Source organism: Drosophila virilis, chromosome 4 (genome assembly GCF_030788295.1).
Source record: "Drosophila virilis strain 15010-1051.87 chromosome 4, Dvir_AGI_RSII-ME, whole genome shotgun sequence".
NCBI lineage: Eukaryota > Metazoa > Arthropoda > Insecta > Diptera > Drosophilidae > Drosophila > Drosophila virilis.
In genome coordinates, this window is record NC_091546.1 from 23,112,431 (window position 1) to 23,134,108 (window position 21,678).

The 21,678-nt window shown below is 39.6% G+C and overlaps 2 protein-coding genes across 7 annotated transcripts in view; one reads left to right on the plus strand and one right to left on the minus strand.

The window, feature by feature from the left end:
- The window catches only part of nolo (no long nerve cord), an 86,330-nt gene that overhangs the window by 17,222 nt on the left and 47,430 nt on the right, over nt 1–21,678 (minus strand). For all 5 annotated transcript variants that reach the window (XM_002051031.4, XM_032437681.2, XM_070209390.1 and 2 more), the window contains 7 exons: nt 13,292–13,421; nt 11,403–11,505; nt 11,009–11,104; nt 8,492–8,689; nt 8,129–8,427; nt 3,232–4,400; nt 3,021–3,141 (listed from right to left, as the gene is read on the minus strand). In XM_002051031.4, the coding sequence (XP_002051067.2) occupies nt 3,021–3,141; nt 3,232–4,400; nt 8,129–8,427; nt 8,492–8,689; nt 11,009–11,104; nt 11,403–11,505; nt 13,292–13,421 (2,116 nt within the window). The remainder of the gene's footprint in view (nt 1–3,020; nt 3,142–3,231; nt 4,401–8,128; nt 8,428–8,491; nt 8,690–11,008; nt 11,105–11,402; nt 11,506–13,291; nt 13,422–21,678) is intronic.
- LOC138911291 (uncharacterized) lies at nt 17,113–19,321 on the plus strand. 2 transcript variants are annotated; one of them, XM_070209393.1, is made up of 2 exons: nt 17,113–18,662; nt 18,718–19,321. In XM_070209393.1, exons 1-2 carry the CDS (start codon nt 17,388–17,390, stop codon nt 18,727–18,729), a joined length of 1,287 nt encoding a protein of 428 aa, XP_070065494.1. In that variant the 5' UTR covers nt 17,113–17,387; the 3' UTR covers nt 18,730–19,321. The 2 variants fall into 2 exon arrangements, with proteins under 2 accessions (XP_070065494.1, XP_070065493.1); XM_070209392.1 differs by having other exon boundaries at nt 17,113–18,640.

The window sequence follows — 21,678 nt, forward strand, 5'->3', positions numbered from 1 at the left end:
TATAACTTTTTGCTGTTTTTGAAGATTTATATTTGTGATGTTTGCCCATGCATGATTTAAATGTTTGTACTTCCTTTCAGGCTTAAGTAAAAATTCTTAGAATTTATTTAAACATTTTTCTCAGTAACATCATTCATCAAAATTTACGGACATATTTCTCTGTGTGATAACAGATATTTACGACACACTGCTCGGACTTGCCCTGCACCCCCGCTAATAACAATATTATTGCTGCTTTTCGCAGAAAATGCAAATAATAAATAATAAATGTTGAATAATAAACAAAAGCGGTATATCAAAACGGCTTTTAATGCAGCCTAAAAACACAGAATATTGGTCAAAAGACCAAACGACCAAATATGCAACCGAATACCCTCTCCCATCGACAACCCTCCGCCTCCCTTTCATCCAGCAATATAGAACGTCACCTATTTTGCATATTTCGTTGCTGACACAAAATTTGTGCTCTTTTTCAAACAAAATAGGCAGAAAATTTGCCACCACGGGACTGACAAATACATTTTTTTGGTAAGCATTTAAAATGCGATCAAATGTGGCCCACACAGACCCCGCCACAGGGCCAGAACCTACACCCAGCAGCTATCAAGTGTTACATGTCAATATATATATATATATATATATATGATATTTATTTGAACAGCCTCCCCCAAAAGTTGGGCAACACTTTGTGAGCATGTTGATGATGCATTTGTGAGCCCGGAATGCCGCACTCTGCAGCTGTGGGTATGTGTGTGTGAATGTAGTCGCGTATGTGTGTGTGTTTGTGTGTGTGTGCTTGTGGCTTTGGCCAAAATGCATTTTGCTGTTGGCTGTTTGCTTTTAACCATTAAGCAGGTCGTGCGTGGGCCCCGTCGCTTGGCTCAAACATATGGAATTGTTGTGTGTTTGAAATTTTTGGTATGTTTAAGCTCGTGGCCCAACCGAACACGTAACCCAAATTGCAAAATAAACCGCACACGCGCGTTGTAAGCCAACGGGAGAGACAGGTATTGCCAGGCGAAAGGGGCTGCAGCCACTCAATAGACTTAAGGATTCAAGTAGCTTAGACAGAGAGTTTCACAGCAACCAGCAGCCCAACAAAACGCAAACCAAAAACAAGTACATAATATACAAGCACGAGTTTGAGTTGAAGTACGAGCACTCGATGCTAACACAAATGGAGGAGAATGCAACTTGACGGTCTCTAAACGACTTTGCGATGCTCTGAGCGATGCAAAACCACAAATACCATTATATGATTATTGTAAATTATTTGAGAACTAGCTAAAAACTAATCTGAAGAATTATTAAGCTCAATTTAATTAATAATACTATTTTATATTAATATTTGACAGCAATTATATTTTCAAAAATCCTTTCCTTTTAAATTAACCATTTCTATAGAAATCCTAAAACCTTTTAAGCTATTATGTCCATGGAAATAGAGAGGGACTAACGTCACAGGAAATATATTATTCGCTCGACGCAATTACTTTTAATGTACTCGATACATTAAAGGGCTAAGATAATAAATGGTCCGGATTTTTTAAACCTTATTTTAGAATAAGAGAATTTTTTCGCGCAGTCGTACTCTATCTACTTTATTGACCTTTCGAAAGAAAAACCTGTTGCACCAAGAGGTTCTTGATGCTTTTACCTTGCACCTTATTCGTCGTCAAAAGGTATATCGTTATATTTCTATTTTAATAATAGATATAAAGAAATCTTAAGGTATTTATTTAATGAAATGGAATCAAAAGAAACATCCAAAATCATTCAAAGGACTCGACTATAACCTCGACTCGGTACTATTTTATAAATTTCTTATGTTCTTTATATCAATCTACTCTCCTTGAAAATCGCTTTTATTATATTATATTCTATACTTAATATATTCTGTATTATAGGCTCGACTACTCTCATATAACATTCATTTTTATTATCTAGTCAATTATATTGTACTTTTCCCTAATCTTTTTTCATTTCGCAGCATTCCATCTAGTAAATATTCCCCATTCAACAGTTGCCCATTCTTTCGTGCGTTTAACACATTACAAGTTTTGAAAACGTTTTGCGGGGAAGGGGCTTAAGTGAGGGGTAAGTGAGCAAAGCAGAGGTAAAACACATTTAAGTAACCATGAAATTTACTTAGAGTTTTGTTGTTTTTTTTTGTTTCGTTTCTGCTTTTTGTTGCATTGTAGAATTTTAGTGCGAGGCAAATACAAATAAATGTGCTGAGGTGTGTGGTACACAACACTTAAAAGGTGATAACACGCATACACAGCGTTGAACTGCACGAAGCAGACTGAGTAAGGGGGAGTCGCAACAGGAGCTGAAGTCCAATGTTTGCGTTGGGGTAAAAGGAAACAGCGCTAGATAAAGACAAGACGGGAAACAAGCGCAAAACTGACCAGGCCGCACACCAGACAGCATTCAGCACTAAACAATGTAAAGGGGTTAGTAAAATGGGCGTGGACAAAAGAGCCGCGCGAATGTTGTATAGGACGCGTTGTACGATAGGAAACAACAGACAGATAAGCCAGACAGGATGGTCACAACTGGCCAAAGGAGCTTTGGAGCTATGTTGGAATCTTAAAGTAGTCGCCATAAAGTTCAATATTAAGGAAGGCCGTTAGCAACGGGTTAGCTTGAAAAATAGGTCAGAAATGGTTCAAAAAAAAAAAAAAAAGAAGGGAATTAGGTTTTGCTTACAGCGATTAAATAAAGAAAAGTAATTTAAAGTAGTTTTTCCTTGTTAAAAGGATAAGCCAGTTTTCTCCTATTAATCAATTAATTCCTATATATATATATATGTTCCCGACACTTGTATATATCTCTCCTATACTTATTTTCAAACATAACGAACCTACTTTTACGTCGAATTAAAAATGGCCGCTCATTTATGCCGCGCCTTGCTAATTAGTTCCCGCATTTTGCCAACTTTCCCAGCAACTCTTCAAGTGAAAAGTTAAAAGCAAAAAGTTTCGGGATAGGTCAGCCAAGTGACCCTCGTTACTTACCCATTAGCGCCGCCATCAGTGCCGCCCGCTGTTGCCCCACCGGCTGTGGCACCGTTCGGGGTCGACGTCATGTCCGCTGAGGTAAGCGCCTCCGTGCCGCTGCGCTCACGCACTAAACGATCTGTAAATCGTATAAATGAATGAAAAAAAAAAAACATTAAGATAAGCGTAAAACTTATTGAGATTGATTTAAAGCAGACGCTTAACTTACCTGCTTCCTGGCGTTCCAGTTCTTCGGCCTGCTGTCCGGGCTTAGCCTTTACCTCGATGTTAATCTCTGCGGAGCTGAGCCCTGCATGACAGGAATAGACGCCCGCATCACGGAACGTGATATCCAGAATGCGCAATGCGCCCTTTTTGGATACCTTAAATTTACGCGAACGAGCCAACGGCTTGTGATCCTTGCTCCACTTGATCTTGGTGCGATTGTAGCGTTTCACAGGACACTTGATCTTGACCTGGGTGCCAAAAAAGACGACACCAGCACCGCCAACTTTCAGTGTAATCTTCGTCTTCTTCGGGTCGTGTTGTATATGGGTAGAGTTGCTGATTTGTATGACAGGCTTGGGATCCTCGGGTGGGCAGGGCTTCACATTGCAAGGCTTCTTGTCCGGCGGCTTGACGCTGGGGCACATCGATTCGGGGCGCTCAATTTTATGCTCCTGTGCCATAATCTGCTTGCATTCCACTTTGCGATCCTTGATGCCGTAGCCGCAGGTGTGCGAGCACTTGGACCACTCACCCACCTCCCAGCGCACCGGGCAGTCCAGCACGTTGCAATATTGTCGATCTGCTGGCGGTGGCTGTGGGCACATGCTATTGGGCACTACCATGGTATTCTCGCCGCCACGTGTAACCTCATGGATGCACTGCACTTCACGCGTCTTGATACCAATGCCACAGCTCTTCGAGCAGGGCGTGTAATCTGAATAGTTCCAGCGCGGCGGACAGGGACGATCGTTACATGTGCGTACACGCGCCTCCGGTTTCGTTTCTGGCGAGCAGAGGAATGGCGAGACCACGCGTCCATTATCCTCTCGCACACAGTTGATGATTAACTCCTCCACCCCGCCCAAGCACGAAGCGCTGCACGAGGTGTAGCCCTGCTCGCGCCATACATACGTCTTGCCTGGCTCTGAGACGCCCACCTTGATTGAGTCACGCGGAAACTGATCATCGTAGCCATGCGACGGTAACATGCACGGCTCCTCGACGCAACGCTCTGCCTCATCATGCGGCTTGGTGCCCTCGCACAGACTATCATTCAGCGTGGCCACTGTGCGTGAATATTCCAGAAAGATTTTACATTTATAAGCGCGTCGACGTATGCCCTCGCCGCAGGTAACGCTGCAGGGCGACCACTCGGTGTCCTTGATGTAACTGCACGTAATGAAAAATAAATAGAAGGGTTAAAGTTGAAATATTGTGTACTCTTATCATAAAAGAAAATGAACTCGAATAATCATATTTTTATGCCTTGGAAGCTAATTTAAAATGTTAGTATTAGAAAAATTCCCAGAAATGTGAATGTGTTTTTATTGGGATTAATCACTTATTGTTTCGTTTTGCATAGAGCAACATGTGCGATTTATTGGATCAATTTATAAATTTTTACTTTCCATGCAAATTTTTGTTTTTATTTGATTTTAAAGACATATCAAGTACGTCAGCTGCATATGTATATTGACTTTTAGCTTTAAATCTAAGACTCAATGCCTTAGTTTATTAAAACTAAATACAACTGTAAAGTTGAGCTTTGTATTTGGCTGACAAACAGATGAGCACAGCACATAAAAGGCAACAGCTTCGATCCCTCTCTAAGCCCACCCACCCCCAACCCAAAAATCTCTGTTGTCTGTCAGCCGAGCGCTAAGCAAATTCCATGCAACAATAGTCAGCGCCACGTTTTACACATTGTATTTCATTTCATGCTACGCCGCATCCGAGTCGCATTTATTAAGCGTGCCCGCTGGCAGAGCCCCAAAAACTGTGCTATATGACATGTTTGTCGCCACTCCATGGGCAATAGAATTACCCTGGAAACACAAATGTGATTAATTAGGGTAGTAAAGGCTAATGACATTGTTTGTTATAGTCCAGAGGAAACATATCTTAACTCTTCAATCGAGCGAGTCGGTTACATATATAAATATGTGTAATTTTTCATATGTTTATTATGCATATATGAATAAATTTTTGTATGTAGAAGAGTTGACAGGAGATGCAAAAGTTAATCAAAAAAACCCCTTCATGATAGATCAGCTTATATTTTTGAAATAAAATAACCATAACTATTTACAGGGAATTGCCTAGTCGAGCTGAGTTTTAGGCTAGGAAATGGTGACTTATTTTACAGATATTATTGTTGCTGCTGTAGCTGGGCATTGTTTGTTAGCCAGAGTGGTTTTTATGACCACATTGACAGTCAATAGAAGAGCTTGACACAGCGCATAGTTTTCTGACCGCTCAAATAGTAGTGTGCGCCCTTGCCCCTCCGGGGCCAATTGTCCCGCTTGTCATCACTTATTGATTTGTAGTCAAATTGTGGCTGCTGCCACCGACCCTCACCGTCAGTGGCACCACATGCGTCGGGCGCATTAAAGTGGCGCCAATGTTACAGCATCTGCAGAGCGGCAGTAGCCTCGAAAGGTCCTCTAAGTAGGTCGCTTCGTTGATTTCATAACCGGCGCCCGTTGCTCATACGCCGCGTAGGCCAAGTGCCAAACCCCAAAAACGTTTGAAACTTTTGTTTGCGCTTTAATAGTTGTTTTTGCTGCTTTGCCTTTGGATTTGTTGTTTTTTTTTTGTTTGTTTGTCTGGCGCTTCGCCAGCGCATCTCCTTGTGCCTTGCGCCGCACACAGAGGCCAAGGTTTTTCGGCGGCATCAAGACGCGACTTTATGGCGGCAGGCGTCAGGCGACAGGCCGCCAATACTCGTAGTTTTAGTTTAGTACCCAGACCAACAGATGATAGTATCTGTAGTATATACTATATATAAACTATATAAGTTAAATTGCCCTCTCAGCGAAACATAAAAAGCGGCAGTTTGTTTTTGAGCATCGCTCCATTAGGTCTTTGAGAAATGTGTGGGTACGATTTGGTTCTGGACCTTGGGTCAATGCACGAGATATTGCGTGGGTAGGCATAAAATGTTTTTATAGCCAGTTTATCTACTGAACTTTTTAATAAAGTCAGGTAAATCATAATTTGAATTATACCATCAAGTCAAACTTCTCACCAGAAAACATCCGAGGTATTAAATTTCCTACAATACATTAACAGTCCTCAATACTGTTTACTAAGAGAGCACAGCTAAAAGTTCCCATAATAAGTAGTTAGGAGGTAGGGTTATTGATGAAGTTCAATGCACTCGCTTTAGCAAATTCTTCATTTAATACAAACATTAATCTAACGACTTATTTTTGCTAATTTCATATTGAGCTATCGCTGCTGTATTTCTACTGTATTGGCCGATAAGACGATACAGCTTGTCATTTCCTCCTTCGGTATTCGATTGGGCATTAGCCTGTTAAAATATGTCAGCTTGTGTTGGGGAAGTTCTCTAGTAGTACATTTCCGGAAATGTATGGTAATCGATAGAGCACTTAAGCTGGCAACGCCTTCCAACACTACTAAATACCAAGTCGCTGTTGTTTACACTGACTAATTTCCTTGAATACAAAAGTCACACAAATTATAGAAAAACTTGTATTCATATAAATTACAAGCCTAATTGGTTCACATACCAAAGATTAAACACTCTTCAGAGGCATGCCGAATATTTTGAGCCGCCGATAGGATTTTTTATTATACATCTATATATACATAGGCATATAAAGTATGTGTACATATAAGCACAAATACTTGTAATTTACTACGTGGTAAACTTATATAGTTTTCCATACACGACAGTCTACAACTAATCTCTTATACTCTTCGGTAGGGTATAACGAGAAGAACATTAATTTAGAGCATGGTGTGTGCGCGGCCCAATCAGAGTTGTAATTTATTACTTGGTATACGAGTATTCCCCACATACCAATTAACAGTTAAAAGCATTTGATTTAGCTAGCTCCAAACGATTTCATTAGATGTTCCCCATTCGCAGTATAGGCGCCTAATTAAAATGTTGGTTTATATACGCTACTTCAGCCGGCTCTGCACCCCCAGCTAAATCCCACCTTGCACCCGATTGGACAGCTTATCGCGGCTACTTTATCGCTTTCCAATAAACATCAACAAAGCAGCAGCAAAGGCGGCACTTTAATTGTCATTAGGCGCACTTTACTGTACTTACAAGCAACTTGAACAGTTTCATGTTGATGATGTCGTTGTCGATAGCCTTAATTTTAGGTGTCGACACGGCTCAAGGACATTATGAGAAGGCACAGTGCGTGGCCACAGTCAATCTAATTGCTGTGTGTGTGCATGTGTGCTGCTTGTAAGTTCTTGTAAGCCAAGTACTTAAGCTGAAGTCGTGAGCAGAGGGCACTAAGCAAAACTCCAAAGGGAGCTGCTGTAGTGAGGGACTCAGAGAACTTGTGCCACAGTTCAAATATGTCAAGTGTGTCCTGGCTGGAGGTCTGAGTCTGAGTAATGACAGATTATTAACCACTTAGACAGCCAGATGCAACGCTAGGCAACGCTTTGGCTGGGTCAACAAAATATGGCTTCGTTACAGAACATTTTAAAGATTGTTTACGTGTCAGCTAATATTTTTTAAAATCATGCATATATTAGAAATATGTAACTTCCTGTAAAAACAGCTTTAATTTAATGTGTGTTCCTTTCCCTACACAAATTTTTCCTCTCTTTAAATTATTATTATATTCTATGTCTCGGTCTGTCACTTTATGTCCTCCGATTTTTAGTGGTCACACATAAGTAAATGTGATTCAGAAGTGAGCGCATATTTAACAATATACCTCGGAAAAATATCGCCTTTCTAAACGATTCTCATAATATAAAGTCACACTTACAAATTGTTGTTTCAGTAATAAAATCAGATGGTTTCTCGTGCTTAAAACCTCACTGTTATATATACGTTAGGACTCACATTTAAGCAAATCATTTTGCCATAAACAAACATTGTTTCTTTCTCTACTCACCTTGGATCCAGTGACGGTACATCCGTCCCACCACTTGCACCTGCCCTTGCATTATTATGATTCTTGCTTGAGCTGCCACTCATCAGTCGCATGGTGCGTGGCTCCTCAGGCGTCTCGTGATGCAATCGGCTTTGTGTATGATGCGCATAGCGCAGAGGTTGATCGGCATAGGAGAGGCCCTCGCCGTCATCCGTATCCTGCCCAGATTCCATATCGTCCACATCTTCAACCTCTTCATCCGCATCCTCATCGTCGTCATCATCATCAAGATCCGAGCTGTCCATATGCCGCTCGGAGCGCTGTAAATAGAGATTAGCGTAAGGCTTTGGACTAATCCCTGCATTTGGCATGCCACAAGCTCACCTCATTCAAAGAGCGACTGCTGCCGACAATGATGGTGCCGCCGCCCTTATTTGGACCACCATCACAATGGATGCCCGTCGAACACTGCTGCATGCTGCCCGGCTTGGTGAGGGGATCACATTTGGCACTCAGGCTTCCATCTGTCGATTTGCACTCCACGCCGCGCATTTGAATGCCCTGTCCGCACGAAACGGAGCACTATGATAGAGGGGCAGGCAGATAGAGAGTACATCCATAAGCATTATAAATTATTGCAATATGTTTTACTGAGGGCCCCATAAAAATTCATTTGTTTGCGCAAAAGATGACGACGCGCGAGATGACGAAGTGCTGTCGTGAGAAGTGAAAGTAAAAGTGGCCTCTGTTTGAAACAAAACGCGAATGCTGAAGAGAATTTCGCGGGCAGGGGCATGGTCAGACATCCCTTATACATCCTGTCCCACCTCCTGGTTGGCACGTGCACGCGCCCACGCATACAAATGCAAATTTTTTCATATTTTCATATTGTTTGCGTTTTGTCAGTTGCCGGTTCCATGCGGCGTATGTGTAACATTCCTTTCAAGTGGCTTACCCCATTGTTTATCTGCGCCCCATCGCTTTTCATTGCTTTTATGCATTTCATGTCTTCCACACGCCCGCAACTTTTGCCAATTTTCCGCTTATTTTAATGGAGCTTAATTTTTGTGGCATGCACATATACACATGTGTATATATGTATGCATGGGCATACTTATTTTATTAATGTACAAAAACATTAAAATGTGTTTTTTAATAGGCTCTCCGTGGGGGTTGAGTTGTCTTTATATACTTTCTTGCTGTCTCTTTCTCTTTCTGGCCCTCTACGGATAATATAATTTCTGACTGAATATGACGAACATTCTCAGAAATATAATTTCTGCAATCTAATCCGGAAAGTTTTTTATTAAAATCAGTCACAGTTTTTTAGTGAATACTAAATTAAATATTGGATTCATTAAAAACTTTTGCTGAGAACTCTGTATTATCAATAAATTAACAAGCATTTTTGCTACTCCTTCGGTTTTACAATTGACTTTTAGTTTCCCTTCAGATAATTTATACTTGGACCATCCACTTCTTCCTCATCATATTTATCAGAAAGAGTATTTAATATTCGGTGTTCTGAACGTTATTGTCTTATTTAATTTAATCTTTAGAATACTCTGAGTGCTTGCCATTAACATGCAAGCCGTTAAATTTTTTTCGAAAAGTTTCATTTTTTCCTCCTGTTTTTTAGTTCATAAAGTTCTTAATAGGCTGAAGTTGAGCTCATTATTTTAAAACATTGTAATCCACTTTGTATTAAGAGCTATAGAAGTGACTTGGCTGTACGTCACGCGGAAAGGGGGAAGCACACATAAAATCAGGAGCCAGCCCCACTATTCCATATGGCCTTAACCTACCACTCGAAGAAAAAACGAAGGGAAACACTTTTAAGCAACATTCAGCGAAAACAAAATAAATAAAATTCAAACTCAAGACAATTCAATTAAGCAACACATAAACTTGACACCCTGCGCAAGCCTCTTAGGAACAATCCCAACCCTTAAGATCTTTCCACACATATAGAAATCGAGTCTCACATTAATAAACTTGCACTTTAAATGAACAGCAGCGAAGTGAACTCGATAAGGCGCAAATGTCGTAGAGCAGGGGGCATGTGCAGAACAGTGGCTGGGTAGGGGGGTTGACGCGTTACTTGTGGCCAGACAAACTTAAGCAGGGGCATACGGCAACAACGGCCGCCAAGTTGATTAAGTTGTATGGCTATAGCCGGGAAGAGGCTTCAGTCTCGAGTCTAGCGGCTTATTACGAGCCAGCAAGCAAAGTAAATTGCAAAAAACACCACGAGCAAAACCTTAAAACTAACGCGCCGAAACTTACACACCCTTACATACTTAATATATGATTCTATAAAATCATTTAAGTAAATTCCAGCTGATAAACCTGCCACCTCTTGAGTGTTTTTTCTAGCAGATGTATCAAAAGATTACTCAGTAAATAAGAAAATTGAAGTCGACAAACGTGGTCAAGAAAAACCGTATAGACTTAAATACATAATCTGCAGCATCTGATGAATCTTGCAAGACCAAGACTAAAATAATATTTATTTTTTTATTTAAAGCTGATTGTAAGAATGTGGAAAATCTAAAAGCAAGGCATTAGTTTGATTTTTCAAAAAAGAAGCTGCCTCCAATTTTGGAAGAGAGAAGTATGCTCTCCTTAAGCTTTTAGATACGCAATCAGTAGGCTTTAAAGTGTGCTAATTTTCTTAAGGCCCTCAGTAAGAGTATACGAAACAAGTAGCTGTCTACACATTTAGCTAAGTACACACTGTGGCCAGACATGGCCTCTCGTCAACGTCTCCGTCTGCGTCTCTCTTTCTACTCCTTCAACTACATCTATGTCTTGGTCTTCGTTAGGTCTGTGTTGCCGGCAAAAGTGCATGATTATTACACGAGTTGCTGTTGCTGTTGTTGTTGTTGTTGTAGTACTTACACCGGTCCAGTCCTCCACTTCCCAGTGCGGGCACTCCTCGATAATGCAGGTCTCCTGTGTTGGCGGCTTTGGAGTGCGGCACATAATATCTGCAACCTGTTACCAAAAGGGCCAGCCATGAAAGCGAGCCAGAAAAGTGAAGAACAGACAAAATATAAAAAAAAAATTGTATAGAGGGAGAGTGTGAGAAAACATGGTAATAATATGTCTGGTATGGGTGTGTGTCTGTGCCTTTATGTGTGTGTGTGTGTGTCTGTGTGTGTCAGTCGAGTCGCCACTTTGTATGCAAAATTAGCAGCGTTTAAAAGTGGGCGGCACTCTGGTAATAGCCACTTTCGTTCAACTATTTCGGCCAAAGTACCAACCCCTTTCACTAGCCCGCCCCCGCACTTACCCGCGTTTTGATGCCGTTGTCCTCCTCGGCGCAGACAACCATTCGCTCACGGTAGCCGTGCCCACAGAGGCGACTGCAAGTGCTCCAGTCGTCGGTTATCCAACTGCGGAAGAGGCGGACAAGTGGTTAGAGTATCCAACTACAGCATAGAGGCCACTTGCGCGGCCGTTTTGCTGAATTAGTTCAACTAAATTGTTTCCAAAACAAGCTGCCCGTTGACCGCCCCTGCGGTTGGCCTCCAAAAAAAATAAAAGAAACCTTAAAAAAGTCTACGCCCTTTTCGAAATGGTGTTGGACACTAAAGTGCATGGCTTTTAATGCAGACAGATTATTTAGCTGGACGAATCACTTTGTGAATTTGATGAGGTCAGCTCAGTGGCGGCTGTCAGTAATGAGCCTTCGGTAACTGAAGAAAACTTTTCTAAACTGGGTGTCGTTTTTAAATTTCTTATGTCTCTAGAAATATACCTAAAGTCCTAAGGTAGTTGAACGTATTTCCAAATTTATAATGGGTCTAAAAGTATTTCCAAATATCCTCATATCGAAGCTTTTAACAAACATTGATTAAAACAGAATAGAATTTGTGATTTAGAAGTTAGGGCTCAAATCGAGATTCGATTAGTTGTCAATTCTGTATTCTATTCAATTATACTTATGAAAATCATATAAAGAGCGTTAACAATTTCTTTTATGGAATTTGGCTATTAATTACCGTTCTGACTCTACATTTAAAGATTTTAAGAAAACAATTCAAATTCCCTTTTGTAGACACTTATCTGCAAATGTTGCCTACAAGCTTGTCCTTAACGCTCTGGTCCAACCACACATAGTTATGTTAATGCAATCCTTGTGAAAATAAGAACTATACTGTCTAGACTTTAACATTAATCGTTTTCCATTTTAACGTTACTTCGGATTTGGCAATCCTCAGCATTTCCCCCATACGATACAACTCAATTGCAAGATTCATGCATTACACTCTTAACAACTATCATAAGTCTCTGGCAAACACAATGGTCCTCCAAATACCGCCTGACAGCCAGGCGTTACCCCAACCAGCTATTAGCAACTCCCCAATGTTGCAGCAAGCGTTGCCAAAACAGAAACCTCAAGACAGCCAAAATCACAGGCAATAATTGATGTCCCAACCGACGGCGGCCCAAAGCCGCGAACAGCAATAAACAGACGAAACGGCAAAGAGCAACAGAGGCAAGCAAAAAAAGGTAAGAGATTTCAATGATCGACTACCAGTTGCCCTGTATATATGTATGTAAGCTTTGATGACCATAAATAAATAAATAATACATAAATAATACAGAACCAATATAACAATTTTACATGACTTAGCTTTTATATTTCCCGACTTCACATGATCAGACAAAGAGCTGAGTCAGCTTTTTTATTGAAGACATCGATTTACACAATACATGGACCAAGAGCTGTTACGTCATAGTACTGTTATGCAGTTTTTTGATTACAGGGTATAGAGAGTACAAAGGAAAACCAACAATGGACAACCGCACAGAACGGAGATTAGAATTTGAGGCGCTGGGCGCGAGACACTCACAAAATTGGCGTAAACTTTCAGTTTGGTTTTGCAAAATGTCACAAAACGATAAATAAGTGTGGGGGAGCGGCTCTGTACATTGGAGGCTAAACAAGACAGACAGCGTGAAGGAGCCCGCAGCCAGGCAGTGCCGGGCGATAATAGAGCCAGAGTAGGCAATCAAAACGTGCGCACGATAACCAAACGCCATTTAAATTGATAGCTGGGCAGGTGGACTAAGGCAATTGGGTGATGTAGGCTGGGAGGCTAGGCGGCTGGGCGGCTGGGAGGCTTGCAGGAGGCTGCCTAGGGAGTTTTGGGCAACTGTCAGAGCAGTACTTACCGCGGCGGACAGCTGTGTGTATTACATGGCACCACCGATGAGTCCGGGCGATTAGCTGCGTTGCAGAGCGCGCTATCGACTTCAGCGCCAGTTAGACGATTTCTGCATTCAGGACGAGACATTTTGTAACCTAAAGCATAAAAGAAACAGAGAGAAGAAGTATATAGCAGCAAAGAAAGAAAAGCAAGAGAAAAACTTTAGTAAGGCTAAAAATTCGAAATGCCATTTTGCAGCCAGACAACCATTGCTGCATTTTAAAATCAATAATAGTCCAAAACGGCTTTCAGTGGGTTGGATGGGTTTTTGCTGTGCAACTTTAATGTCACTTAGGCACTTAAGACAGTCACGGACACGGCGACAGCACGTTTAGGGGTAGGGGATAACCAAACAGAAAGTCTTAACCCTCATGCAATGTTTTTCAGATGTACGACAAGAAAACTTAAAAGTATTAAAGCACCTCTTCAATGTATAAAAATAATAATTAAATGAATACTTATTGTGTGCATACTAAATATATTTTTTGTATACATTTAGAAAAATATAAAATTATAAACCGATCGTCATATTCAGATAAATAAATTAGTTAAAATAGGAGCGCTTAAAAGTACGTAAATGAGCTTTTAGCTAAGCTGAAGTGGAGTTGCCCTTTAAATATAAAGTTGTTGATCTGCTATTTGTAATTAGTTTGCCGTGTTTCCAATATATATACAATTTGTCTCTTTATAAAATATTGTTATTTAACGATCAATGTCTTGACTTGGAAATTGAGCTTACATTTAAGAATATAAATCTCAATGAGCGGGTAATATTCTCCAGCTAACGCTGGAATTGAATGGGTTAAAGTTAGCTAACAGATGTGAGTTTTCCGCTAAGCCAAACGGTAGCAAAAATGGGCTGGGCGGTCTCAACTTCTCTTTTATTCTTATTGTAGCCCAAAAAGCACGACCGGAAATTGGCAGAGCAAACACAGAAGCTGCATCAGGGTGGGAGATAGAGGTTAGTGGAGGTGCTTCAGTAAAAATAGTCGCACAATGCATAATGCCATAACGATCTGTCAGTTTGAAAAATAGTTGGAAGCTGGTCTTGAATTCGATTGTAAATAGTCCACCCGGAGCGCAGATGGGACGCCGATTTTCAGCTATTGAATTTCGTTTATAAGCTTCATTGTGTTCGCTCAGGCAACGTCATCGTTATCCTTATCCTTAGACTGGGGCTGTCCCCCTGCCCGAGAACCCCTCCTAACATCATCATAGACGTCAGCTGGCGCCTCTGCTGCTGCTGCTGCGTATTCATGACAAAATTGGCTTAAGGCAATTGGTAATATCCTCTCTTGGCATTTATGTCAATTGTTGTAACGCAAAAAGTCGACTTCATGTTCACGTGAACGATAGAGAGGCAGAGCGAAAAAGCAGAGAGAGAGAGAGGGGGGGCGAGCAAGAGAGACTAGCTGTGGCATGTGTTGCATAGCTTTTGGCTCAGCATGTTTCGGAGGGTATGCGGACGACATGCAGCAGCGTCATGGGGTTCGATGAGTGGATTTATAAAGCTCACTGCACCCAGCATGTTGTCCATATTAAGCTCCAAGCAGCAAAGGGGATCCTTCCTGTCATTAATATTGATGATAATTTATAGCGCAGCGGAAATGTAAATGTTTACTGCAGATTTTCTCAGAGATGTGACATATATGTAGCAGGTGCTGTAAGTCAACAGATATTTTATGGTCATGGGAATTTTCCCACTATTTAGTTGCACTCTTTATTAATCAACTAAAGCTAGAAAATGTTGAGCTCAACGAAAGTAGCGATAAATAAACTGTTGAAAAGTGGGTTGACTCTGTCTCTGGATTAGTTTTTATTGTTCATAATTAATCAGACTGGCAGGACGAGGTGCTCTGATATGGCTAAGACAGTGCAAGCCACATTTAAGGGAGCCCTAGTGATAATATATTTGAATACATTAGTCGCTCTTGTGTTGGAGCTTCTGATGTGATCAGTAGCACGTATTGGGTGATGTTTATTAAAATTTAATAATAACATTATAGAATTTGAATAAGTGCTGAAAATGGTTTGTTGACAGCAACCATTGAGGTTAGCTCTCAAGCTAGGATGTGATCCATGGATCTTATATTCAACACCTAACTGAGCAGAAAAAACAAAAACCGAGCTTTGATTTTTTTTTTGGCTATACCTGTAAGATTATTTTAATGGCAGCTAAAATAAAAAGTTGAATTCATCAACAATGCGCAAAGGCTGGGCGATGCTCTAATATGTTAGAAACTTTCTCACAAACATGTAATAGTCTCTATAAGGATATATTACTATCAATCGATAAGACAACTTAAGAGATAAATATTCCGAAGTTACAACTTTATTATTCCTTTCCAAATTTTGCTCATTCCATACCCAGCTCTACTAAATACGATTGCTAGTTCAAACACTTTGATATACTTTTACTTCAATTACGACGACTCGGCAGTTTTATTCAAGCTCCTCAATTCTCAGCTGGAAAGCTATTTAACCTAGATATGTATATATGCATAAAAGCGATCGTTAAGTGCCCTCAATTTGGTGCAGTTGTCCATTAAATCGAGAAAAAAAAGAATACCAAATAAGTTGGATATCAATTTGAACTGAATCATGTACGGCCACGGTTGAGAGGAGGAATGCAGAGTACACCAAATATGTATAATTCGGCATAATTGATTACCTGTAATGTATGCAATTATGTGTGCCGGTGACGTCGATAAGTGAGTAAAATAAATGACAAGTAGAGACAAAAACACGAGACAGTAGTTTTATGCGTGTAGCTGTGGCTGGTCAACTCATATGCTGGGACGTTAATTTGGGTGCCCCCTGTGGATAGACCCTCAAACCACCGCGCAACAGACCACGGACTGCACTTGACATTTAAGTGACATGTGAGGCGGACAGACGCTTAAATGTAATTAAGGCAGCGAACGGAAGGCAGTGTGCGAGAGGGTGCAGGGCAACACCTGCTTGAAGGTAGCTAAACGATATTGCAATTAAAATTGAAAAACAAATTGATTTTGCCATTTGCAAGAGACGGCCAGGATAATGACTAAGTAAACTGGTGTTGCCCAGTGCTGTTGTATTGTCGGAAATTAACAAGTCCCGGCAATCCGCCCAAGCTGTTGTTGTTGTTGTTGTTGTTGTTGTTGTCGTTGTCGTTGCTGTTAATATTGGGGCAAGTGGCCCTCGCCACCGCCCAGCACTCGACAAAAACTGACATTTATCAAGCGGCAAACCGATTATTTCCGTTCGACATTTTTGACGGCCTAATGGCCGAAAAAGCTAGCGCAAAGTTGATTAAAAATTCATGAGGCCATAAAAAAAAATATAAATAAAATAAATTTTGTGACTGTAGCTCAAAGCTCTCTAAGCTCTCTAACCCAGAACCCTGCCAGTCGGAGCATTGGTAATATTTGTTTTGGTTTAACGCCATCGTCAAAGTCATCATCAGCAGCTTTTGGGTCCTAAAAAACATGTCGATTTTAAATTCGGTTTGAATCGATTTCTCTTTTAAGATTAATTACTATTCATATTTTGTATAGGTGGCAATTTGTGTTTGGTTTTGTATACCCTCTTCACATCAAATGGGTGCAAAAGGGATATCAACTGGACGTGCAGACAACACACAACAACATATCGCAAAACTATTTTCAAACTTTTTAACTTTGTATATTTCTATTTGATAAGGGTCCATGAAATAATTTTGATAATTTTTCACATATAACAATTGTCGATCGTGAAATGTGTAAGACCCTTAGTTGTAAGCACGATCATAAATTAAATTTAATATTGTAATAGGATAAGAGCATCATTGGTAACCCTAGCCAGGGTATTATAGTGTCACTATCTATGTTAATTATAACAGTACGATAAGTAAATATCGATAAAGAAAAGCGGCTGCAGAGAAGAAGTGGAAGGCAGTCTCTCTACAGTACTAGCAGTAAGAAGACGTGTTGTTAAAAATAAAAAGGCAACCCGAACATAAGTTAAATCAACGAAGAAAATCATACTATTACAATATCAGAAGTGGGATTGACTCAGAAAAAAAAAAAAAAAAACACAACAAAATGGAAAATATAAATATAAATGACGTGTCAATAGCGACATTGAAAAGTTGGTTGGCATTACTAAATTTGCCAACAGAGGGTACCAAAACTGAGCTGATGGCGAGATTAAATAAGGTACCAGTGGATATCCGAGACGATGCTGCAAAGGAACTTGAAGTTCAACGTAACAAGGAACAGACAATTGAGGCTCAAAATGAGTTGCAAAACATAATGCAACAACAGCGTGACGAAATAGCAAATGGCGCCGAGATGCTGAAATTGATGCGTCTCGAAATTGAAGCGTCTCGAAAATTCCTAGAAGAATTTCAAGTAACGGTGAACCGCAACTCGCACATCGGCGGGAGCGACGGGGGAGAGCAAGAAAGTGAAGTCGGCGATTTATTGCAGCTAGAGGATGGTCACACTGAAGAAAGACCACGGTCGACGGATGGCAACGCTGGTGCAGCTGATTACACTGGAACGGATGGCAACGCTGGTGCAGCTGATCACGCTGGTGCAGCGGGCAACGCTGGGGCAGCTGGAAGGATCGACGAAAGTGGCAACGCTGTCGGAGGCAACTTAAATAATTGCATCCAAACTGGAGCGATGATGTTAGCCAAGGAAATTTTATTAGAATTTACTGGAGAAAGTGAGGTGCGTAAATGGGTAATGCAATTCTTCAATGTGGCCAAGATCTACAGACTAAATGATATGCAACAGCACTTGCTTTGTATAAGCAAATTGAAAGGCGGTGCTTTGAAGTGGTTGCATGCAGACCCTATGCGCATCATTGCTCCGATTGACGAGATGCTAAATCAATTGGTTTTGGCCTTCGGGGGAGGATTTTCGAAGTCGGAACTACGACAGAAGTTCGAGGATCGGGTTTGGAAACCAGATGAGGTGTTCGCCACATATTTTAGCGAAAAAAGCATATTGGCACAGGACATCAACATTGATGTAGAGGAGTTAATGGAGGGTATTATTCGAGGCATACCTTGCGAAAACTTGCGCACTCAAGCTAGTATGCATTGCTTTACCAATCCGGCTCAAATTTTACGTGCGTTTGCAGCTATAAAGTTGCCAATTAAACGGGTACGAAACCATGTAGTGAAACAAACTGCACAGGAAGCACAGGCGGACAAACAACAACGTTGCTACAATTGCAATGTTAAGGGCCATTGGGCCAAAGATTGTTTAAAGCCCAAACGGGAGGCAGGATCTTGCTATGCGTGCGGCTCAAAGGATCATTTAATAGCAGGATGTCCAAATAAAAAGTATGATATGGAAAACAAATATGTAAGATACTTAAGAATTCATTTTAGTAACTCATTTAACAAATCAATAATTGCAGAATGCCTTATAGACTCTGGCAGCCCTATTTCATTTTTAAAGGAAAAGTTTGTGCCATTAAAAGTAAAGCGTATGCCAGATGCAAATTCGTATGTAGGTTTAAATGAAAGTAAATTGAAAAATTTTGGAAAAATTTTATGTTTTATGAAGAAAAAGTTAATAAATGTTTATTTTAATGTTATAATTGTGGCAAATGAGTCTATGAGGTATGACGCTGTGCTTGGTAGAGATTTTATGGATTCTTTTGGTTTAAATATTGATTTAAGAACATTAAAAATTGTGAACGGGCATAAAGTTGATCACCAGAATAATGGTAAAAATGATATCATAGCTACAAGCTACAAAGAAAAACAAAAAAAAGTGGACGATGAAGATATCAAACACGAGCAAAATGAAACTATATTGTTAAATGATAAAATCGTTAATAAGGAAATAGTCAGTAATGAAACTGGTAGTGATGAATTAGTTAGTGAGAAAATTGTTAGTCCGGAAACGCTTGGTGATAAAGTTGTTAGTGATGAGATAGTTAGAAATAAAATAATTAGTGGTGAAATAGTTAGAAATGAAGTGATTGGGATCGAAACTGTTAGTGATGAGATAGTTAGTTATGGAGAGCTTAAGCTCGAACCTGATAGTGAAGAAGTTGTTAGTGATGAAATTATCTATAATCAAACCGGGATTGAAAAAGTGATTATAGAAGATATAGGAAACAGTGCAGTTAAAATTAATAATCATGTTAATGAAGCGCCAGTGAATAGCGAAATCATGGGAGTGTTAGAAGAGAATTTTGAGAAGGATATCTTAACAATAAGTTGGGAAGATTCTAACAAAAGAGAAAATATATATATTTTAAGTGAAGATATTGATTACAGCACAAAGTGTGAATTTGAAAATTTATTTGAAAATACTTATGTAAAAGCGAAAAGGCCAAATCAGCCAAAATTAAGACATGAGTTAAGCATAAGATTAGAAAACGACAAAGTATTTAATTGTACACCTAGGCGGTTATCTTATATGGAAAAAGAAAAGTTGCAAGAATTATTAGACGACTATTTAAAAGATGGAATCATTAGGCCAAGTTGTTCAGAGTATGCATCACCTATAGTACTAGTGAAGAAAAAAACTGGAGACATGAGGTTATGTATTGATTTTAGAAGACTGAACAAAATTATATGTAGAGACAACTACCCGCTACCATTGATCGACGATTTATTAGACAGACTATGCGGAAAAACAGTATTTTCAAAGTTGGATCTAAAAAACGGGTATTTTCATGTTTTTGTTAATGAGCAATCTATTAAATACACTTCATTTGTTACCCCTTTAGGACAATATGAATTTCTTAGGATGCCCATGGGTTTAAAAACTGCGCCACATGTATTTCAAAGATTTGTTAATAACATATTTTGTGATATGATAAAAGATAATAAGGTAATTGTTTACATGGATGATATTATGATAGCAAGTACAAACATAAAGGAACACATGGAGACCTTAAAGGAAGTGTTTATAAGACTGGTGCAAAACAAATTAGAGTTGAAATTAGATAAGTGTGAATTTTTTAAAAGCAGCGTTAAATATTTAGGATTTGTGGTGGATAGTAAAGGCGTTAGGGCTGATGAAAAAGGGTTAGAAGCGGTTAAATCCTTTCCAATACCAAACAAAATTCAGGGAGTACAAAGTTTCCTAGGGTTATGCTCCTACTTCAGGAGGTTCATTTTAAACTTTTCTATATTAGCTAAACCCTTATATGATTTATTGAAAAAAGATAAGAAATTCAAGTTTGGAGAAGAGGAGTTTAAGTGTTTTAATATGTTAAAAGATAAATTGTTAGAGGCGCCAGTACTATCAATATATAATTACAAAGAAGAAATAGAACTACATTGTGATGCCAGCGCAGTGGGATTTGGGGCTGTTTTATTTCAAAAAAAAGAAGATAGGAAATTACACCCGATTTTTTATTTTTCTAAAAGAACAACCGAAGTAGAGTCTAAATATCATAGTTTTGAGTTAGAAACGCTAGCCATCATTTACGCATTACGCAGATTTCGTATATATCTGCAGGGAAAACGATTTAAAATAATGACAGATTGCAACTCTTTAACTTTAACGCTTAACAAAATAGATTTAAATCCGAGAATTGCTAGATGGGCGTTAGAACTACAAAATTACGATTTTGAGTTAGTGCATAGATCGGGCAAGCAAATGCAACATGTGGATGCGTTAAGCAGATGTTATGAGGACATTTTAGTTATTGAATCCAATAGTTTTGAGGACAATTTAGTTATTTGCCAAAGCAAAGATGACAAACTGGTAGATATTAGAAAGATGTTAGAAAAAGAAGAGCACAAGCTATTCGAAATGAGAAATGGGGTCATTTACAGAAAAACAAATGATGGCAGATTAGTTTTTTATGTACCAAAGGATATGGAAGAACATGTACTTTACAAATATCATGATGAGTTGGGACATGCTGGGAGAGATAAGATGATCGATGCCATTGGAAAGAGTTACTGGTTCCCATATATTAAGGAAAAAGCAATAAAGCATATAGGGAATTGTTTAAAATGCATTGCCTTCGCCCCCAAGACGGGTAAGAGTGAAGGACTATTACATAGCATACCGAAAGGAAACAAACCGTGGGAGATGATCCATATAGACCATTATGGACCAATTAATGCAGGAAGGGCTAATAAATATATATTGGCGGTGGTTGACGGATTTTCAAAATTTGTTAGACTATATACAGCAAAGACAACAAGTACGAAAGAAGCGATTAAGGCATTAAAAGATTATTTCAGAGCGTATAGTAGACCTAAGTTCATTGTATCGGACAGAGGGAGTTGTTTTACTGCAAAAGAGTTTGATGAATTTTTAAAAAATGAGGGAGTAACGCATATTAAAATAGCAACGGGTTGTCCGCAAGCAAATGGTCAGGTGGAAAGGTTGAATAGAGACTTGG